General features: G+C 53.5%; 8 protein-coding genes across 8 annotated transcripts; 4 read left to right on the forward strand and 4 right to left on the reverse strand.

Moving 5' to 3' along the window:
- Positions 1 to 81: 81 nt before the first annotated feature.
- J4E78_009420 (uncharacterized protein) lies at positions 82 to 1,010 on the forward strand (the record flags this gene model as incomplete). Its single annotated transcript, XM_049370010.1, has 2 exons — positions 82 to 638; positions 785 to 1,010. The coding sequence occupies 2 exons, from the start codon at positions 82 to 84 to the stop codon at positions 1,008 to 1,010; spliced, it is 783 nt and encodes a 260-aa protein (XP_049218319.1).
- Positions 1,011 to 2,194: 1,184 nt separating this feature from the next.
- J4E78_009421 (uncharacterized protein) lies at positions 2,195 to 4,190 on the reverse strand (the record flags this gene model as incomplete). The annotated part of the gene is made up of 6 exons (XM_049370011.1): positions 2,195 to 2,811; positions 2,862 to 3,122; positions 3,175 to 3,503; positions 3,559 to 3,842; positions 3,894 to 3,993; positions 4,042 to 4,190. 6 exons carry the CDS (start codon positions 4,188 to 4,190, stop codon positions 2,195 to 2,197), a joined length of 1,740 nt encoding a protein of 579 aa, XP_049218320.1.
- Positions 4,191 to 4,830: 640 nt separating this feature from the next.
- Positions 4,831 to 6,196, forward strand: J4E78_009422 (uncharacterized protein; the record flags this gene model as incomplete). The annotated part of the gene is made up of 2 exons (XM_049370012.1): positions 4,831 to 4,961; positions 5,020 to 6,196. The coding sequence occupies 2 exons, from the start codon at positions 4,831 to 4,833 to the stop codon at positions 6,194 to 6,196; spliced, it is 1,308 nt and encodes a 435-aa protein (XP_049218321.1).
- Positions 6,197 to 7,191: 995 nt separating this feature from the next.
- Positions 7,192 to 10,307, reverse strand: J4E78_009423 (uncharacterized protein; the record flags this gene model as incomplete). The annotated part of the gene is made up of 2 exons (XM_049370013.1): positions 7,192 to 8,911; positions 8,959 to 10,307. The coding sequence occupies 2 exons, from the start codon at positions 10,305 to 10,307 to the stop codon at positions 7,192 to 7,194; spliced, it is 3,069 nt and encodes a 1,022-aa protein (XP_049218322.1).
- A 404-nt stretch (positions 10,308 to 10,711) lies between these two features.
- Positions 10,712 to 12,254, forward strand: J4E78_009424 (uncharacterized protein; the record flags this gene model as incomplete). The annotated part of the gene is made up of 3 exons (XM_049370014.1): positions 10,712 to 10,798; positions 10,847 to 11,215; positions 11,268 to 12,254. 3 exons carry the CDS (start codon positions 10,712 to 10,714, stop codon positions 12,252 to 12,254), a joined length of 1,443 nt encoding a protein of 480 aa, XP_049218323.1.
- Positions 12,255 to 12,311: 57 nt separating this feature from the next.
- On the reverse strand, positions 12,312 to 14,346 carry J4E78_009425 (uncharacterized protein; the record flags this gene model as incomplete). Its single annotated transcript, XM_049370015.1, has 2 exons — positions 12,312 to 12,512; positions 12,574 to 14,346. The coding sequence occupies 2 exons, from the start codon at positions 14,344 to 14,346 to the stop codon at positions 12,312 to 12,314; spliced, it is 1,974 nt and encodes a 657-aa protein (XP_049218324.1).
- A 2,765-nt stretch (positions 14,347 to 17,111) lies between these two features.
- J4E78_009426 (uncharacterized protein) lies at positions 17,112 to 18,263 on the forward strand (the record flags this gene model as incomplete). The annotated part of the gene is made up of 1 exon (XM_049370016.1): positions 17,112 to 18,263. The coding sequence occupies one exon, from the start codon at positions 17,112 to 17,114 to the stop codon at positions 18,261 to 18,263; it is 1,152 nt and encodes a 383-aa protein (XP_049218325.1).
- A 282-nt stretch (positions 18,264 to 18,545) lies between these two features.
- On the reverse strand, positions 18,546 to 19,678 carry J4E78_009427 (uncharacterized protein; the record flags this gene model as incomplete). Its single annotated transcript, XM_049370017.1, has 4 exons — positions 18,546 to 18,576; positions 18,627 to 19,460; positions 19,537 to 19,609; positions 19,675 to 19,678. 4 exons carry the CDS (start codon positions 19,676 to 19,678, stop codon positions 18,546 to 18,548), a joined length of 942 nt encoding a protein of 313 aa, XP_049218326.1.
- Between the last annotated feature and the right edge of the window lie 86 nt (positions 19,679 to 19,764).

The raw sequence follows: 19,764 nt of genomic DNA on the forward strand, positions 1-19,764 counted from the left end.
GTCCGCTCATTATGTCTCCATCGTCTTCGTGATATCATATCGCTCCGCATGTATACAACGCTCTCGCAGCGCGAGGCCACCATGTCTTTGGCTAGGCCATCTTTGAAGTCGATCACGTTCGTACTCGCAGGTCGAACAACACTATCAGAACATTGCCCTACAGAACACATCGAAGTTGACTACGCTATCGCCGAACGCTCACCGTACCTTCGCATCTACCTCCCACAGCGGGTACGCGATGACCGACCTCTGCTTCCGATCCAACTTGGAGATGTAGATCCGGCAGGCTTCAAGCTCTACGTCGAGTGGCTCACAACCGGCATTGTCAAGTTCTCTGATAAACGATCCCTCCAGCTGGACTCCTGTATCGACCTCATATACGCGCACATCGTCGGCTCCGCATTTTCGCAACCGAACTTCCAAGACTACATCATCGACAAGTTAGCTTTCGTTCTGGACCCGGCGCAAACGTTCGATCAAAAGATTCTTGAAATGCTGTATTTGGAAAAGCACGCGTCGACGTTACTGCGAAAGTTTGTTACGGACAAGATGTTCGCGTACGATAGGAGGATGCTGGGTATGCTACGGAATTCCGTGGAGGACATTGTGACGGGGAGTAGTGACGTGAAGGGATGCGAGTATCATATACATGATGAAGGATTGTGTTATAAACATGGAAGGGCGGGTGAGTTTGAAGAGATGGAGAGAGGGAACGACCTAGGAGGGAAGAAGTGGAGTATCGATGACGATCCGGAACTTAATGCCATGGCAGCGCAATATTTAGGCAAAGCAAAGACCCCTTCGAGAACGGACAAGTCATCAAAAGTTTTCGACACGAAGCACCGTCCATCGACGGAAAAGCGTCGATCTCAGGCAAACAAGCTCGCATCGCAACTCAAAATTCCCTCCTTACATACCATGACCGAACAAAATCTACGTCACCAAGAATCGACCGTACGGTCTCGGAACTTGCGAAGTCCCCGGCTCTCAACGAGATCGTTGACCCCTGATATAGATGTTGACAAGCCCCTACCACCCACACCAGAGCCGCCTCATGCGCCCAGCACAAAAGATCTAGTTCTCGAATGTCTGGGGCGCCTTCCACCAGCACCAGAACAAATCCCAACACGGGAACTGATTGACGAGTGTCTCGTGCGCACGCCGTCAGAATACCTCAGACCCATTACTCCAACAGATAATACCGACTTCCAGCGTTCAGTCAAAACACCGAGACGCACATCAAATCCACCGCGATCATTTTCGCCCATATCGTCGAACTACACATCTGTCTCTCGACCATCCTCACCGTTAGACTTGATACCGCCCTCGCTCCGCCCCGGCACACCCCTGCCATTTACGCATCCAACACGCAATCTAACCTTCGCCCCTCTACCGAAGTCACACCTCCCAAAAAAGAAGCCCTTTCTTCTAGACAACACACTGCGTGCATCATCTCCATCACCACCTTCCAGATTATACACCCCCACATCCCGCGACACCTCTTCGCCCTCTCCATCACCCTCGCCCTCTCCACCACCCCTCCTTCAACGCCCCTACCATATATCCCCCTCCTCCCCATCCCTCCCGCACTTCGCTCCACTGATAAAACGCAAACCCGCACCACCACGAGGCGTAGATTGGCTGGAGCAATGGGACCGGCTTTTCGAACTACAAGGAACACAAGGGTTTGGGTTGAGGCGGGCAGAGAAGAAAGAAAGGAAAAGTCGGTTCATGGAGATATTGGAGAGTGTGGGGAGTGTGGGGAGTGTGAAGGTGGATGGGAAACTACGTTGAGCGGGCGTGGGAATGAGTGTTTGGGTTGTAGTAGTTGTAGTATGAAGCTGTGAGGAGGGGACGTGGAAATTGAGTTTTTGCTACCGGGATGTGTGTCAAAATGATCATGTATGACTGAGTAGCTATTAGGGAGGGGTCGTCGAGGTGTAGTACAGCTTTCTACTAGTATAAAAAGTATGTCAGCACAAGAGCCAATAGAATATATCCTTAACTACCTAGGGGAGTTTAGGTCATGCCTCGCGACGCAGCACGAGGTTCACCCGGCGAGATAGCCCTCCTCATAGAAACCAGGCAACAATAACCGCATCACCATCGTACGTGGGGCTATTGTAGTTACCTGATTTCTATGAGGAGAGCTACCTCGCTTACCAAAACATCCACATGGTAGCTATCTGATTACCTAAGCTTTACCCAAGCCCTTCCCTTCATCATCGCTTTCCCGCTCAACAGTCGCCTCCACATGCTCCGTCATGAGATGTTTGATACCCTTCATCGAAAGCACAGCAATGGTCGCGAGCGCAACGAACGGCACTACGCTCCAGTAACCCAGTCTATACGCACGCGCGTAAGACCAATGGCTCGCATCCCACGCAGCAGTGATGATAGTCTCGTTCGCACCGGGTATACCCGCGCCTCTGAACTTAGAAGCCGAGCTACCCTTCATGCCCTTAAGAAGCGCAGGCACAGAGGACTCAGGGAGGCCGGCAGCGATGGCGGCAGAGCTGACGTCGCCGGCGAGGTGAGATGCGATGCGCGAGTTTACAATGGCGTAGATGACGGCGGTGCCGAAAGCGCCGCCGATGGCTCGGGCGGAGAAGGCGAGGCCGGTGGCTGTGGAGAGGAAGGCGTGGGGGGCGGTGAATTGGATGCATGCGACTAGGAGTGTGAGGGGGCCAGCGCACCCGATACCTGTTAGAGCGGTGAAGATGATTTGTTCGGTGGCCCAGCCGGGGCGGATGAATGCGAAGCAGATTGAGGCGATGAACATTATGGCGAAGGTAGCTGCTAGCGGTGTTTCTGTTTATGGTGTTAGTGGAAGGTGTGAAGAAGAATGCCATGTTGCTTACTCATGTCTTTGAACTTTGTTGCGTACCATGTTACAGCCAAAGATGTGAAGATAGATGCGATCTTGTAAGACAGTTGACGGATAGCAATATCCCATGCATTGTCTTCGAACCCGACGTTCAGGATGAGCTGAGGTGTAACGGCGTTGATGGCGGAGTAGTAAATCCATCCCTCGATAGCAAAGGCAAAAGTCGACAGCCAGAAGTTGGGTCCAGTGGAGAAGAAGACGTGTGCGACGATGCCATCAGACCGGCCCTTCCATTCTGTACCATGTCAGCTTTTGACTCAAACTTAAGGTACCTAAGGGTAGTTTACCATAGAGACAAAAGGCGATGAAGAGAACAATGCCAACAACTAGGTTGGCGCATACATGCGGGTTGCTCCACGGGTACGCGCCTCCTGCCCAGTTGAGCGCCAAAAGCATCAAGGTAGCAGCAGCAACGAGAAGAAGGGAGCCAACGGGGTCGCAAGCCCACATCCACTCTTTGTAGCCCATACGTGGATAGTCGGTGCGTTTCTTTGGCCAGTAGAACGCGAATAGACCAAGCGATGTGATGCCGTGTAGTCCGACTTGGATCCAGAAGATGTAGCGCCAGCCGGAAGCACTCAGGTTGGTCACCGCACCGGCTGCTAGACTACCGACACTTCGCAGAGTCAGTACGTGTCAAATGCATCTACTCACTGGAGGTGTCTACTTACGTTCCGCCCAACACACCGGCAACGCCCGCAAGTCCGTTCGCTAGAGGTCGATACTTCAAAGGCAGAATCTCGGACGGGATAGACTGAACAATTGAAATGGTCGCAAGTGTCGTGCCAATGAGGATACCGCCTCCAATCAACATAGACATACTCGTAGCCTTGGCGCAGATGATGGAACCAATGCATGCGATCAGTGGAGGTATGGTAGCGAACAGCTTGCGATCCAAGACATCAGACAGGCGGCCGACGGGAGGGGAAAGGACTGATTGCATGAGGAGAGGGCCCTGTATAGTGTCAAAATTTGAGGTCAAAATCCAATGCCTGGGACAATGTACCTGGATGATCCAACTTGCGATGGCAGGTTCTCCAAGCTCGCGGATGATGAACGACAGGACTGATCCTGCAGCCACTACTACGAAGACCTGAGACATGACGCTACGCTGTAAGTCAGCAAAGTCATGAACAGGGTTGCGCGCAACTCACGCGAAGCAACAGCAGAAGACGACCATCCAAGACCTCCACGATAGCTTGACATGATGGACGTCCTCATTGGCTTCCTGGTCGATAGGCACGATGTGGGCGTCGCGACCGTGAGCGGTTTCGATATGGGTAGCTCCCGTTTTGCTATCCATAGCTGTCTACAAGACACGAGAAGCTGGATCGATGAAGAAGATGAGATGGGCGAGGCCTGCATCTCATATCACTACACATATACTACAGTGGGGCATCATGCCGTGAGCTCTTGGCCGGGGCATTCTGACAACGGGATGAGCGGTAGCGGGAATGAGCGACAACGCCATGCATATCGGCAGATTTGGATGCTGGGGCTGAGGTCCTCTCAAGAGGCGTTTGGATGATGTTTACCGAATCATCGGGAGGAGATGATGCGGGGCCCCATATTGGGTGAAGATTGGCGCTCCTTCGCTGCAACGTGATGCGGGGAGGCGCGCCCACGAGTCGGGAGCTGCGCGCCTTACCCCGAGACGCCTCCTCCTCTTTCCTTTTCACGCCATGGGTGAGGTTCTATCGCGACATGTTGCTGCTCTATGATGAGGGCTGGTGAGGAGCGAGGAGGTGATGGTGATGAAAGAGGAGGGGTCAACCGGAGTTAAGCAGGCTCGCCCCGCTGGACCCTGAGACTTTTGTTGTCTTTGCGCAGGCTTCACGCTCCCACCAACCAACATCCCACCGCCAGCCTCTTAGCCAACGCCTATACGACGCATAGTAGCCTTTTAGCTGCCCTCAGCACTGACTCCCCCGCCAGGCGATGCTATGAGCAGCCCACCGCCTCTCGCAGGCCATCTGGTCCCCCTCCGCACCAAGGACGAGGTGCGCGCCAGCCTGGAGACGCACACCGTCTATGTCGTCGAGGTGCCGGCCAAGTTTGCCAACGTTATCAAGGAGTGAGGCCTTCACTCTTGGGGCACCAGCTTGATCTCTGCTAACGTCGCCCGTTCCCAGTGCCGTGCAAGCAGCATTGCCCGACTTCAAGACGTCGGAGATCTCTCACCTGCGCCGCGTAGTGCAGTTCAAGTACCTGCCGCCGCACCTGCAGAAACAATTCTATCCGCCTGCAAGGCTCCCCAGGGGTAACGAAGATGCTCCTGCCTCAGAACTACCATCTTCCCCACTAACACCGGCGACCCCCGCTTTCCCTTCCGCGTCCCCGTCCTCAGTCGATGCTGGCAGTGAGGCTGCTCATGGAGAGGCTGATGCTAAAGATTTTGATTTAGTCCGCTACTTCCTGCTGTGTCCCACGCGCCATATGCCCCACGCCAACCTTGCGGCTCTGATACGGACCTGCCCGCCCTTCGACGGCCCCAAGACTGCGCTCCCTCGGATCCTCTACGTAACCGTGCCGGCCCTGGCGCCCATATCCCAGCAGCAGGCTGACGACTGGAGCGACAAGTACTGGCCCATCTCGTACAAGAACACCAACCCCTACGGCCCCCATCCGAGCCTCGTACAACGCAACCAGGAGGAACTACAACCCGAGGCAGGGAATTGGCTGGCTCTCGCACGAGCGGCCGGCCAGCAGATATCGGATCAGTGCCTGGGTGAGAAGATCGGCGTCGTCGTGGTTGACCGCACCAGGAACCAGCCAGAGATTGTCGCGGTTGCAGGCGACTGCCGCTGGAGGTCTTTCACCGGCACCGCTGAGCCGCCCACCGGCACCGGCAATGTCATGGCTCACGCTGTCCACCGCGCCATTGCCATGGTTGCGAAGAAACGTCTTCGTGCTGCCGGGACCGACCCTGCACTCCTCGACCGCTCCCTCTTCTGCGACAACCCCCTCACCGGTCTCGAGAAGCTATACTACGAAAAGGACAACCTCTCGTCGAGCGGCTACCTGTGCGTAGATCTCGACATCTACCTCACCAACGAGCCCTGCGTCATGTGCTCCATGGCCATCCTACACTCGCGCTTCCGGCGCTGCATCTTCGGCAAGCGCATGCCTCATACCGGCGGCATAACAGCAGACGGACCAGGCGACTCTTCCTCAGCGGGCAGCGGACTGAAGAAAGGACTCTTCTGGCGACCGAGCGAGCTCAACTGGAAGTTCCTGGCCTGGGAGTTCAACGAGGAGGGCAAGACTGCGGATGCCGACAGTGGCTTCAAGGAGACCTTGCATGCATAAACGCGTGCACCACGCTTGACCTGCATTGGATACAAAGCATAGACACGGCGTATTGGATTAACACTGTCGATGGGGATGGGATTATAGGGGATGATTATACCAACATGAGTAACGTGAATACGGGTTTAGGAAGGAAGTATCTGTACGATAGCAAATGAAATGGAACGTTCACATAAGATCTCGCTTGTCACCGCATTCGAAATGCGTGACTTTCCTTAATGCGATAGGACTTGCGGTTGCTACAAGCTGCTCGCCATAGATAGTTCATGGCTTTACTGTGCTGGCCTGAATACATAGCGTTCTTCCATGCAGCTGTAATGTCATTGAAAATGATCGTTATACGAGTGTTTCCATCTTTTTGAGGTGCCGAACCCGCGCATCTTGAGTCGCGCTTTGAAACGCTTCATTGCTAGGTTGCCGGCAGCGAGGCCTGGGACTAAATAGCTGCAGAAGCGCATTTTGCGTGTCCTAACCTTCTGTTTCAGATGGCTTATTTATTTGTTTGGAGTCTGTTCGTTTTTGCCGATAAGAGCATGTTTCTCTACTCTGTTATTTTAGTTATAATAGCCGTAACTGAGACTTCATATCGTCTCTTTGATTGATGACGAAGTAGTGTTCGTGTATTTCGAGTTTTTTTGTATTGCAAGTTTCAGATGAATAGAGTGCGACTTTTACTTAGACTGCGGTCTGTTACTGGTTCGGGTTGGTTATTGAGATCGTGCTCTAGTATCGTAACCTTCTATTTAGAAGGTAAAGCTCTTCCTTGGGTCACTTTGTCACGAGCGCAGCTACATCACGCATAGGAGGTTGAAGAACATCATTCTAGATAGATGCAACGTGTAGTGAGAAGGTAGCTAGCCGGGCTGTACTATTTGCTCAACGGTCAACGGCTGATGAAAGTACGCTTGAAGATCCTTGACTGCCTGCTGCATAGCAGGTGGTGTCTTCTCATTGATCTTCTTAGCTGTCGACGGGGAAAACGACCATGACAAGAGCTAAGTGCTGACATTACTAACAGGGCCACCAAGTGGGTACTTTAACATTTGCTCTTGCACGTATTCGTCCGACATGTAGTATTGTCTTGGTGCTTTTTTATGCGTGTAGGTCGTTAGTGTATCGTAACGCAGCCCAAGCTTTAGGTCGGCACCGCGTTCGACAAGATACTGTATAATCTTAGGTTTTCCTTCCCAATGGGCGCCTGCTAAGGCGGACCGGATGGGAAAGTCTGCTGTGGTGTGATTGATCTCGGCTCCTGCGTCAAGCAAGAGTTTGGCAACATCAATACGATCGAACCGGTACTTACGCCCACATGCTTCCATGAGTGGTGATGTCCCTCGCCAGCCGGTGAGATTGGGATTCGCACCAGCTTTGAGTAATGCTTCAACCATTGCAGTGCCCTCTAGTCGGGAAACCGCGTGGATTAAGGCTGTTGCGCAATAGTCCCCGTGCTCATTGACGTCTACGCCAGCCTCAATGAGTAAATTAACCATTTCGACGGACTCGGATTCGACTGCTGTCGCCAGTAGTGTCTTTCGCGACAGGGGTTCCAAGTAACCCTTGAATCCATCTTGCCGCAGAAACCGGTATGTCGCTGACCAGACAGTCGATGACAAGTTAGCGTTGGCGTTGATTAACACCCTTACAATCTCTGTCTGGCCATTTATGATAGCATGATGTAAAGGCGTTGCATTTCTAGCGTCTTTCGAGTCTACCGTGGCACCATGAGCGAGGAGAGCTCTGACAGTGCTGACAGACCCGTTCCTCGACGCGAAGTGCAACGCAGTTGACCCTGGATGGATGGCATCATAATCCTGACTATCGGTATCGTCGAAATTATCTGTCTTCAAGTCCAGAGAGGAGTCATACTTGAGCAAGAGCTCTACGATAGCTTCGCGTCCGGGTTGTGCAGCAACGATTAGAGGGGTTCGACCTAGCCTATCTCTTGCATGTACATCGAAACCTTGCTGGAGCAGCGCCGCAGTAGTAGCTTCTAGCTGAGATCTAACTGCTACATGAAGCCCAGTGACGTGAGGATGTTGAGTCACAATATGTTCTCGTTCGAAGACGTGTTTTGCTGAATCCCATTGGTATGAATAGAAGGAACTCTTGATGACATTGGCTTGCCGCGTGAGAAAGCTGACCACTTGTGTCAGACTTGACGGCGCAAGGCGAGCGTGGTCGATCCAATGACGTGCCGAGTATATGTACCATTCACAGTCTTCTGAGGGGTTCAAGTTGTTGAGGTCGGCGTATCGATCTAAAGATAGGTAGGAGACGCAGGTACTTGCTATCATGGCTTGCGCATCCGGAAACCATCGATCCAAGGTGCGCTGAAGGTACTCTTGTGTCGTGTAGTGGACGAGTCGGATGATTCCACAATCCTCGTCTACTGTAACTAAACCAAGACACGAAGCTAACACGTCTTCGATGTCTGGGTAGTTTTCTTGGTCCATATCCGGTTCACCAATCTCCACGGCCAGGGCGTCTCTTAGCGCTTCTGTAGAGAATGATGCTCGGGCGCAGGTAAGAAACGCCAATGCTTGCTTGGCGAGCTCCGCCTGGTCAGGGACTTGGCCGTTGATTCTTTTCACGGCAGAATCATACGCAGAGTCGTAAGCATCAGATCCAGTAGCAAGTTCGTTCAAGGCGAGTTTCACCTTTTTCGCGGATCTTTTCCCGATCAGAGAATCAAGGTGCAACTTGGCTAAGAGAAACCTGACGACTCATTAGTGGATCTAGAACCCTAGGAGGAAGCGACATACATTCCGCGCACTGCCTCAACGATCTTGGACACAACTTCTTCCTGCAAGCTGACATTGTCATGCACAAAACCTGGTAGGCGATATATATTGTCAGAGAGGTATCTTCGCACGTCGTTGCTGTCTGCTTGAATTTCCAGCTCACAGGCTGTTTTGAACTTCTCGGTGATCTCTGGTATGAATCGAGATGTGGCAAGTATGTTGATGTGACCATGCTTTTGCAAGTTCTGGATACTTGACAGCAGCCTTGTGCGACAGCCTTGAGATGTAGAGCATTCGTCGAGAGCATCTAGTACGATGAATACTCGTGAGTATGTTGCCATTGCTGACCTGAGAGCCTCCGTAGTAGCTTCGATCCGATCCGAAGCCCCTTTTTGTTGTGTGTCGTAAAGACTGGTGACGCACTCTGGTAACGGAACTTGATGTTGGACAAGCTGTTTCAGTAGACCTGATAGTAGGGCTTCTAATGTCTGCTCGTTATGGCGCCGGTAGTTGCAGAAAAGATGAGCCAAGCCAACCGTAGGGTCATCATGATAACGCTCCCAAAGATCAGCGTTGATGATTGACGCGAAGACCGTTTTGCCAGCACCTGGAATACCAGGGCAGAACAAGGTACGACTGTCGGTACTGAGCCAGTCTTGGTAGGTCTGTGAGCGCAGCAGCCATTCACCGGTACCTTTTTGCCGCCGACTGATGGCGTCCCGCTGCTCTGAAGCGTGGTCGATGGGTGTGAGCCAGTCAAGGATGCGCTGACGTTTTCTCAAAGCTTCCTCGGTATCTTGGCGCCCATGCAGCTCCTCAACTCTTCCTCGAACGTCCTGTTGTGTATATTGGATTGATTCCAGCTCGCCGTTGATGCTCCGCAATGTCAGGTGGGTTTCCCGGATGCGTGAAACCAAAATACTCTTCAGGTCGACGAGATGCTTTTGATTGCGCTTTGAGCAAGCGCTAATCTTGACGAGTAACGATGTTGTGGTGTAATTGAGAGCAAGAGTCACCATCGACATCCCAGACTCTATTGCCTCAATCAGTTTTTCGACATCCTTCTCTTTGAATGGCCACCGCAAATTCTCACGCAAACCATCTCGTGGGGTTAACGCAGCGGCTGCCAGACGCAGTGCATCTTGAAGGTGCGCAAGCGGAGTCGAAAGTAGGTTCAAGATTTTGTCCCATTGCTCGGCATTCTCAGGGTCATCCGTTTCATCTTGCAACTTGTTTAGCAAGCTACTGCAGTCTCGTATCTGTGTACGAAGGCGCTGTTTCTCGTGTTTGGCTCCAGAGACAGCAACGATATACTTGATCACCGTCTCGCACAGCTGGACCACTGCTATGATGCTTGCAGCTGTCTCCATGTGAGCTTTGAATGATGTTCAGTGTATTGCGATCAGTGCGAGGAGGAAGACGAGGTGCGGGGTTCATCGCATCTCAGATCAAGTGAGCATGTGAGGCGAGACTGTGCCACATTGCTGCTGCAGGCAGCGGACTTGCCGTCCCCCATGGCGATACGCGGGGTGACGTAGAGGCGGCGCTGTCATTCGTTGATCAATCTACGTGCAGATGGATCGGACCTTCTTTGCGGAAGCGAGCGTCGAGTACATTACCTTGTATGCGATGTGACGACGGAGGATGTGAGTGGAAGCATGGAGTTGGAAGTCGCGGACGATGCACGTGCACTCGCGTTCGGCGCCAAGCTAGCGCGACTTCCTCAACCCTCAATTCGCCAGCGGTTACAAACATCCTAAACAACATCGCGACAATGTTGCCCGACGAGATTATCGCGCAGCTTACGGCAGAGTTTCAATGCCGTGATCAGCAGATACACCACCTGGCAGCCCTCTATAGCGTCCGTACACCCACCAGGCTTCCGGACATTGTACTAACAACTACCCAGGCGCATCTCCCATCTCCACCCTTCCTGAACATCCATGGCCTTACCGCGACGGGCAAATCCTCGATATTGCGCTCCTTTTTCCATCTCTCCCGTATACAACACACGATTATTAACGTTCGCGAATGCATAACCGCGCGGCATCTCCTGGAGCGCATCGTCGCAGCCAGTCTGGATGCGCTGGATGAGTTCAACGATGAGAAGATTGATAGAAGACCGTATGCCCGTACGGAAAATCTAAGCGCGCTATGCGTCAACATGGAGAAGCTGTTGGCGGGCAGGGGGAAGTTTGTCTTGGTACTCGATGCGGTGGATAAACTGAGAGAAGGGGGTGGGACCTTGATCGCGGCGCTGGGAAGACTCGGAGAAATGGTATACTATACACTATCCAGACCGCGATATCGGAAGCTAACAGCACAAACAGATACCAAACCTCTCCCTCATCCTCACAACGACCCTCCCACTCACGCCCTCCGTCCTACACTCATCATCAGCCTCCTTCTTCCACTTCCCATCCTACGCGCGCAGCGAACTCCTCACAATCCTCGGCGCCAACCCACCAAAGATCTTCCTCGAACCGCCCTCCCTCGAACAATTCCCAGACTACACACCCGATCTCGCAGCTGAAGACGACCAGTGGCTCTGGGGCCGCTTCATCCAAGCCGTCTACGACTCCCTCGCAAAGCACACCGGACGAGACCTGATCAGCTTCAAGAGCTGCGCGATGCGCCTCTGGCGTCCGTTCGTCGAGCCAGTGGTTTCAGGACAATTTGGCACGCGCGACTTCTCGCGGTTGATGGTGAACAGACGGCACTTGTTCCAGCTTGAAGACTCCGTGCTCGACCGAATCATCTCGGATACCGCCGAACCTGTCAAAGAAGTAGTACCGGCAGGCACCACGCCAGCGACACCCAGCAAGAAGAAGCCAGCGAACATGACGGCGCACACCCTTCCATACTTCACGACCCACATCCTCCTCGCCGCATACCTCGCGTCCTACAACCCCTCACGAACCGACGTCACATACTTCATGAAGCACACCGACAAGCGGAAGAACAAGCGACGCGCACCCAGTGCTGCGTCTTTCAGCGTCACGGGCAAGCGCACAGGAGCTAAGCATCGGAAGATTAGTCGGCATCTGTTGACGCCCAGTCCCTTCACTCTGGACAGGTTGCTAGCGATCTTCAGAGCGCTGCTGGAAGGCACCGTGCCCCAGGTAGCGGATTTATACACACAGATTGCTACACTGACGAGCATGAGGCTGCTTGTCAGAGCCGGAGGAGCAGGAAGCAACGACGCACTAGAAGGCGGAGGACGATGGCGCGTAAACTTTGGCTGGGAATACGCACGCGCATTGGGCAGAAGCGTGAATCTGGAAGTTGGTGAATATCTTGTTGGTGGTGTAGACTAGGCCTTCAATTCATTTAGTACACTCCAACACCTGGCCAGGTGTATGTAGGAGCATCATCTAAGAACTACAGCTACACTGCAACATACCCTTGTACTTCGGTACATCACCACAGAACCTTTCTTCCTCCTCTGCGTTCCACTCCCAGCTTTCTTGGAAAGGGTTAAGCGCAAGTTTCATGATCTGAGGTAGGATCTCGCGTTCGTGTTTCTTTTCCACGCGCTCGATGAGTTCGTCTAGGATCCAGGAGCGGGGGATAAACTGGCATCTCGTTAGCACCTCACATCTCATAGACCGAAGAACTGATAAAGGGAAAACTTACGTTAGGGTTAACAGCATTCATAGCAACCTTCCTCTCCGCATCCATCCCCTCCCCCCAATCCTCCCTCACCCTCTCCGACCATTTCTCCAACCACTTCCCAATCCGCTCTCTCCCATCGCTCTCCTGCCTCGGCGCGTCGTTCCTACGGAAAAACCTGCCCGCAACATCTTTCCTCTGATCCTCCGTCTCCACTTCACTCAGCTTAACATTCCCCAGTCTTCTGAACGCATGGTGGAAATCCAGTTCATACATCTGCAGCGTATCCAACAACTCCGACATCAGATCCTCGAAATCACTGTCTTTCTGCGTCTTGAGTCCGAGACGAAGCGTCATGAGACGCCGGTACTCAGCGAGGAAAACGGCTTTGTATTCTTCGCCTGCGCGGTCGATGGCGGATTCTCCGCATTTGACTATGCCGTCTGCTTCTTCTTCTGTTACGCCTTTTTCGACGAATTGGGGTTCGTCGACTTCGCTGCCCGCGCCCATGAGTTCGCCGAGGGCTTCACCGAGGCGCACGAGGTTCCACCAGATGATTGTGGGTTGGTTGCGGTAGCTGTAGCGTAGCATGTGGTCGTCGTGGTTGGGGGTGTAGGTGGGGTCGAAGGTGTCCAGAAAGGCGAAGGGGCCGAAATCGATGGATAGACCAAGGATGGATGTGTTATCTGTGTTTAGCACGCCGTTCATGAAGCCGTAGGCTTGCCATTTTGCGACGGTTTCGGCGTTGCGGCGGAGGATGGCGCGGTAGAGGCGGACGTAGCGGTTTTCTTCGCCTTCGTTCTCGCCTTCGATGGTTTCTTTGAGGATGCCGGTGTGGGTCTGGGAGTGGACTTCTTTGGCTTCGCCGGCGGGGAGCTTCGAGGGGAGCTTGTCCCAGCCGCCGTAGACGTGCTCGGCTGTGTAGTCTGCGATTGTGCGGAGGGTCTTTCGGTCTCCGCGGATGCGTTGCAGGTCGAATGTGCCGAAGCGGATCCAGCTTTGTGCGAATCGCGTGACTATAGCACCAGGCTCTGTGCGTTCGCGCATAACCTTGCTTCCATTATTCAGGGTGAGCGCCAGCGCTCTTGTACTGGGGATGCCAATGGCATTGAGGTATTCTGAGACGACGAACTCTCGGATAGAAGATCGCAGTACTGCGCGACCATCAGCGAAGCGGGAGTACGGCGTCCGTCCAGCGCCCTTCAACTGGATCTCGTATCGTGTTCCGGTCGCTGGGTTGGTAGACTCAAACAAAGAGATGGCGCGTCCATCACCAAGTTGGCCTGCCCATTGTCCGAACTGGTAGCCTCCATAGCATTGTGCCCAAGGGTATATACCAGCCTCTGGGTTTGATTCATCCCATGTCAAGATCTTCTTTCCAGCGACGACTTCCTTGAATTCATCCGTCTTGGCCTCCTCTTCCTTCAAGCCAATGTCCTGCATTGCTCGCTGACTGACCGCTAACAGCTCTGGTTCTCCCTGCGAGTCAGGTCGAACATATGTGTATAGCGCTCCCTTGACCATGCGCGGTCCGAGCATCTGTCGTGGCGCATCGTGCGAGTCTTTCGGTCTGGGGAACGCGTCATCGGCGGGAAGGTTGGATGTGAAGACATTCGACTTGGGAAGCGACTGCAGCGTGTGCAGTTCGTTGGTTGAGTTGCTCGCCGTCTGCGGGATATCGAGGTGCGCCATGACTTGATTGAGGCGCGTAAAAGTGTGGAAGGGGTTCTTGCAGATGTATTTCGTCGACGATATCGCTTTCCTAGTAGGCTGCAGCGCAGTGGAGATTCGAAGCATGAGCTGCTACGGGTATCAAGTGGCGTAGGAGAGAGGGGCGATGAGGGGAAGATGGCGGCACATATGGGCGCATTCGATGCTGATCGAGTGATGCGAACGTTATGGGGCAGTGGCGTCATGCCTCGGACGAGCGGGCTTATCGATAAGGCAGTCGTGAAAACATCAGAACGTTGCGGTGCCTGACTCGCGCGTTTCTCTTCCGAACTAAACCGCAGACGCGTCGACATCTCCGCCAATCAGCACAACCTTCCTCACGCAACGCATACCTTCACCCCATACTGTTCGAGGCAAACGCTGGCCTCCGACCCATCACACTCCCAGGATGAACGGCCAGTCAATACCCGGCTACTTCTGGGACGCAGAAAAGAAGAAATACTTCCGGATCCAAAACCAAACCGCAGCCCAAGGATCAAATCTCAAATATTCTTCAGCAAATATCAAGAAGACAGAAAGAAAAGAGCGCATCCAGAATGTCGCACTCGCGCGTTCCAATAAGCTTAAAAAGGAGCGAGTCATCAGGCGCAACCCGAACAGCTTCGCCCAGACGAACATCGATAGGGAAATAGGTCTCAAAAGACGGTCACGCTATATACATGGTCTTTGGCCTGACGCATGCGCAGCCGGTATTGAACAACGTCCCGAAAAGGTGCTACCTCCATGTGGACTCCGACTCTTTGCCAAGGACCCAGTACATCATACGATATACACAGTCCAAGGTGAGAACAGTGTGCACAGGCAGACTGCAGATCGCGGGAGTCCCAGCGTCCCATCAGAAGATTACTATTCCATACCCAAGTCGTCTTCACTAAAGAGTATCTATTCGTGGTATCCACGAGAAGAGGTAACGCGAACGACATCTACAGTCTCCTCGTTGTCCTTTCTACCGGCGACCGGCGCGCTTGCGGTAACGACGTATGGGTCTGATCGACCGCCAGAAGTATGGCTCAGCGACCCGGGACGCGATGATCCTGTAAGTCTTCCACAAACTTGTAACCCCACGCACGTAATCTGCTCGATGATGAACGGCCATGTTCCATTTCGCGTTCGATAGACCGAATGATTTGAATTACTCAGCGGCATGCAGCACAACTCAGAACGAACGAGCTTTTTTACTCACTCCCACACCGTTGCAATAAATTTACAAGACTTTTGCATCTTCCGAAACTCTCACGCTGACCCTTGGTGACACAGTACGTAGGGCAAAAGTTCACACCGAAAGACTGTTCAGCTATCTGGGGCGCTGCTGCCAGACCAATGACGTTCACGGCATCACCAGGTCTCGCAAACAGTGTCGCAGCGACCTGGACGGAGCATTTAGCAGTTGCGGCCTCGAGTTCGATGCTATTATTTACTCGCTCACAGGCAGGTGCGTGGGACTCTCAAGCTGTGGTAAAGTCACTTGAATCGGATCTTCTGGCCTTGGAGTGGATATCGTATACTACTGTCGCGCTAGGCTGTCGAGACGGAATCATTCGACTATACGACACAAGGTCAGGGGGCTCAAGTCACGTCTTGACACATCCCGCACCCATCTCAAAGCTCAAGCGTGCCGACGACGAGACTAGGTTGATATGCTCGGGGCTCAACGACACGCTTTTCCTATACGACATTCGCTCACCTCGTTTATCTCGAAACTCATCGCGAAAGACGTTCAATTACGACAACCACCACTACAACGAAGAATATTTCAAGAACTTGTATCCGACTCATCGCGATAGTCACAAACGCCGCAAGCTCAACCACAAAGCTTTCAAGAATTGGTCGCAGCCAGTCATCACTTTTGCCCACCTGAACAGAGACGAGCTGGAACTGGACATCGATGTACACCCAAGACTCGGACTTCTAGCAGCAGCCCAAGACACAACGGAAGGTACCGTGATCCGGATTAGCAACATCTGGACGGGTAAATCTGTTAAGGAGATTGATCCAGGCAGCACGCACCAGGCCAAAATCCGCGCACTCAAATTCATTGAAAGCGGTTTTGACGGCAATGTTGACCTTTGGTCGTGTTGGGGTGGTGGGATCGCGAAATTTGGGTGGTCACACAGTAGGGGCCTTTAGCTTTCGAAGCTCACCACAGAGATTTCAGACACGCCTACCTACGAATACTTCGAAACGGTGTCGATGGATACATTCACGGGTCCGCCATTGGTGCGAGCGACCACTAAACTCGCGCGACTCAAGCATGTCCATAAGGCCGCGCCGCTAGATCACAATCACACTTGCACCGACGTGTGACAGTGCGACTCTGAAATCGTTCAGAAACATTTGCTGCAATTGTCCGCTGCGTCAGTGAGCCTCGTCCAATCGCGCCCGGCAGTTACTGACACACGTGCGTTCTGTCGTTTGCTCCTGCCTCGCACCTGCCCCGATTGGATCGCGCGATTCCCTGGTTATCATGTTGATCTCACAACAAGACACAGAAGCTCTTCTCACTCGAATACCTACAGCGACAGATTGAATAGTTCTGGAGAGATATTCACAGCGTCGTGGGTGACATTGGGTGAACGCCTTCACTCTCACCAATTCACCGTCGTTCTCCGAACAACAGATAATCCCCGACCGAGCGCACAACCCAACTTTCCGCACCAACCATCGATCTTTCCTCACCAAGGGCCCCAGGATTACACTCGGCACAAAACCATTCGCGAATCCCGGAAGCCGCGAAGGAAATCATGGCAAACATCGATCTCGAAAAGTGCACCGCCACTTCCCCATCCATCAGAGCCCTTCCCAGTATCAACCCGCGCACCTCCAACATCAAGATGTCGTTCCCCATTCTGATCGCATATATCGGTCTCTACGTCGCAAACTACTACCTCAGTCCCACTGGCCCCGGGTCCGAGCACCGCGACGGCGACTCCGGACGTATACCACCTCTGGCGATCGTGCTCATGCTACTCGGTCCTGAGCTCATTCAGAAAGCATTCGCTATCACGACTGAGATTTCCAAGACAGAGTCTCCATGTTTCGGTTTCGGGTGGCTAGCTTATAGCTTGTCATTCTTGTCGTCAGTCACGTCCGGCAGTGGTGGTTTGATGCCCAAACCGGAGTGCGATGTGAAGGTTCTGGACATGAGCACGGGGAAGAGACGGTCGAACAAGGAGTTTGCTATTGCGAGGTTGCTCCGCGACCTGGAGTTTCGCTCTGTACCGCCCAGCATCGATGGGAAGTTTGATGATGATAGCGAGGTCGTCATCGAGGTTCTCCAACCCACTGGCATTTCCTCCGCCTCGACTTCTCTCAGAAACCTACTCCAGAGCGGTAGCTTAATGACCGCAATCCTCCAATTCTGTCTTGCCGGCGCATTCTGGTTCTACTACGGCGACCTCTCACCCCTCCTGCTACTCAGCATATCAATCTTGCTCATCGAAGCTACGGCCAGCCTACCCGTCTGGGCTGCCCAGAAGAACGCTTCCTTTACCAGGAATAATCAGAACGGCGCATACGCACTCATGCGCGACACTGACTCCCCACCCAGCCACATCTACATCATCCAGCCCTCCTCGACTGCATCCACCAACACCGAAGGCGTGACCACACATGACGACACATCCACCAACGCCTCAAATCCTTGTATCTCACCCGTTATCCTCATCGCCGGTGCCTTCCTGAGCCAGGCCCTGCTCTACACCCAGCTCTCAGACAACGCAGCTATTGCTATGCTGCTTATCATGTTCGTTGGTACGATTAGTAACCTTGCTATCGTTGCTGTGCCGCGCGTGCCACAGGTCGATGGCATGAAACTAGGGTCTGTTGGTGTGATGAAGGGGGAGGGGAGTGTTGTGGAGGTTTTGAAGGACGTCGAGGCGGCGTTTGAGGGGTATGGAGAGGTGCTTTTGAAGCAGTGTTTCCCTGAGATGATCGGGAACTGGGAAGGTGGGATCGAGAAGGAGAGGATGGGGGAGATGGATTAAACACGGTAGAGCGAGTCTCGGTCTCGGTTCGCAAGGCTGCAAAGTGCATGTCAGTTTCTGAGCCGTCAGCAGTTTTCATCGATCACACTTCACGAATCCACAGACACCACAACATCTGAGATCATAACATCTTAAATTCACGTCCCCGTCCCCGTCCCCGTCCCCCCTTTCCTCCCTCCCCCTAAAAGCGGTAACCTAACCCTCCCAAAAACCATCCCCCCACCCCTCTGCATCTGCGCCACCGCATCCCCAAGTAACACCCGTATCGCCCCTTCCAGCCTCTTATCCTTCTTCCGCCGCATCCACAACAACACTATACCCAGTATAAACACATCAACAGCAACATGCTTGAAGCACGCCCACACCCATCTCCACACGCCCCGAAAGAGCTGGTAATGTACTGAATGTGCAAAAAGTCTTCTTGCTTCTAATTGTTCGCGCAGGGCTGCGACTTCCGCCGTCATCTTCATGAGCGATTGCTCAACGCGCTTTCTCCATTTCTGGTCTGCGACTGATTCTTTCGGGGAGCTGTCTTTCGCCGCGCCGGCACCGTTTCCAGCGGCGGCGGCGGGTGTGCTGCCGAAACCGGGTATGGGCATTTGAATTGGTTTGCCCAGCACACCCATGCCGCGATTCCGTGGCGCGGGAGTGGGCGTCTGGATAGGTATGGGTTCTGCGCGGATTAACTGTTGCAAATCGGTTTGTACGCCTGCGTCTTCGAGTTCGGGGGCGTTGTCGTCGTCGTCGGGGTAGGATGTGGGGTTATATTGCGAGTCTGGGGCGTCGACGAAGACCTCGCCTTCACGCTCGATTTCCGCTTCTTCTTCCTCGAGGTCTTCTTCGGATTGCGACATTGGCGATTTTACGCGGAGGGGCACGGCGCGGCGTTCGAGGTCTTCGGACTCGTTTCGAGGGCGGTCCATGTCGTTGCTGCTGTTCATGGCTGCGCGGCCGCTTTGGCCGAGTTCGTGCTGGGAGTAGCCGGGGGTTATGTGGTCGGAGGTACGTAGCGGCGAGGAGGAGGAGGAGGACGGCACGTTGGATTTGACTTGGTCCCAGACGAATTCTAGTTCGGCGACTAGTTCTCGGGAGTCGGGTGACGGGGAGGCGTACTTGTGCATGGTGTCGATGAGGGTGGTGATGTAGCGGCGTTTGGCTTCGGTGCGGGAGAGGCCGTTTTGCTGTTTCCAAGCGTCCCTGGGAATGTTAGGTCCTGTTCATGTATGCATTCCATGATGGGGACTTGAATGGTGCTATGCGCCAAATGACATACCATTTCTCCCGTGCTCGTTGCGACTGGTCATCATTGCCTCTTGGACATTCCATTATACCGTCGACATCGCCCTCTGTTTTGGTCAGCTCTGGTCGTAGCACAGTCCCCTTCCGCATCATTTTCCTCGAGGCAACGTACCCATGGCCTGCTTATATAGTCCATACAAGCGTAACCTGGTCGCAGACGGCGGTTTCTGCGACCCCGTCCGTATCTTGTTGACGGTGTTGA

The sequence above is a fragment of the Alternaria triticimaculans genome (assembly GCF_023758025.1).
Source record: "Alternaria triticimaculans strain BMP 0046 chromosome Unknown scaffold_20, whole genome shotgun sequence".
Lineage (NCBI taxonomy): Eukaryota > Fungi > Ascomycota > Dothideomycetes > Pleosporales > Pleosporaceae > Alternaria > Alternaria triticimaculans.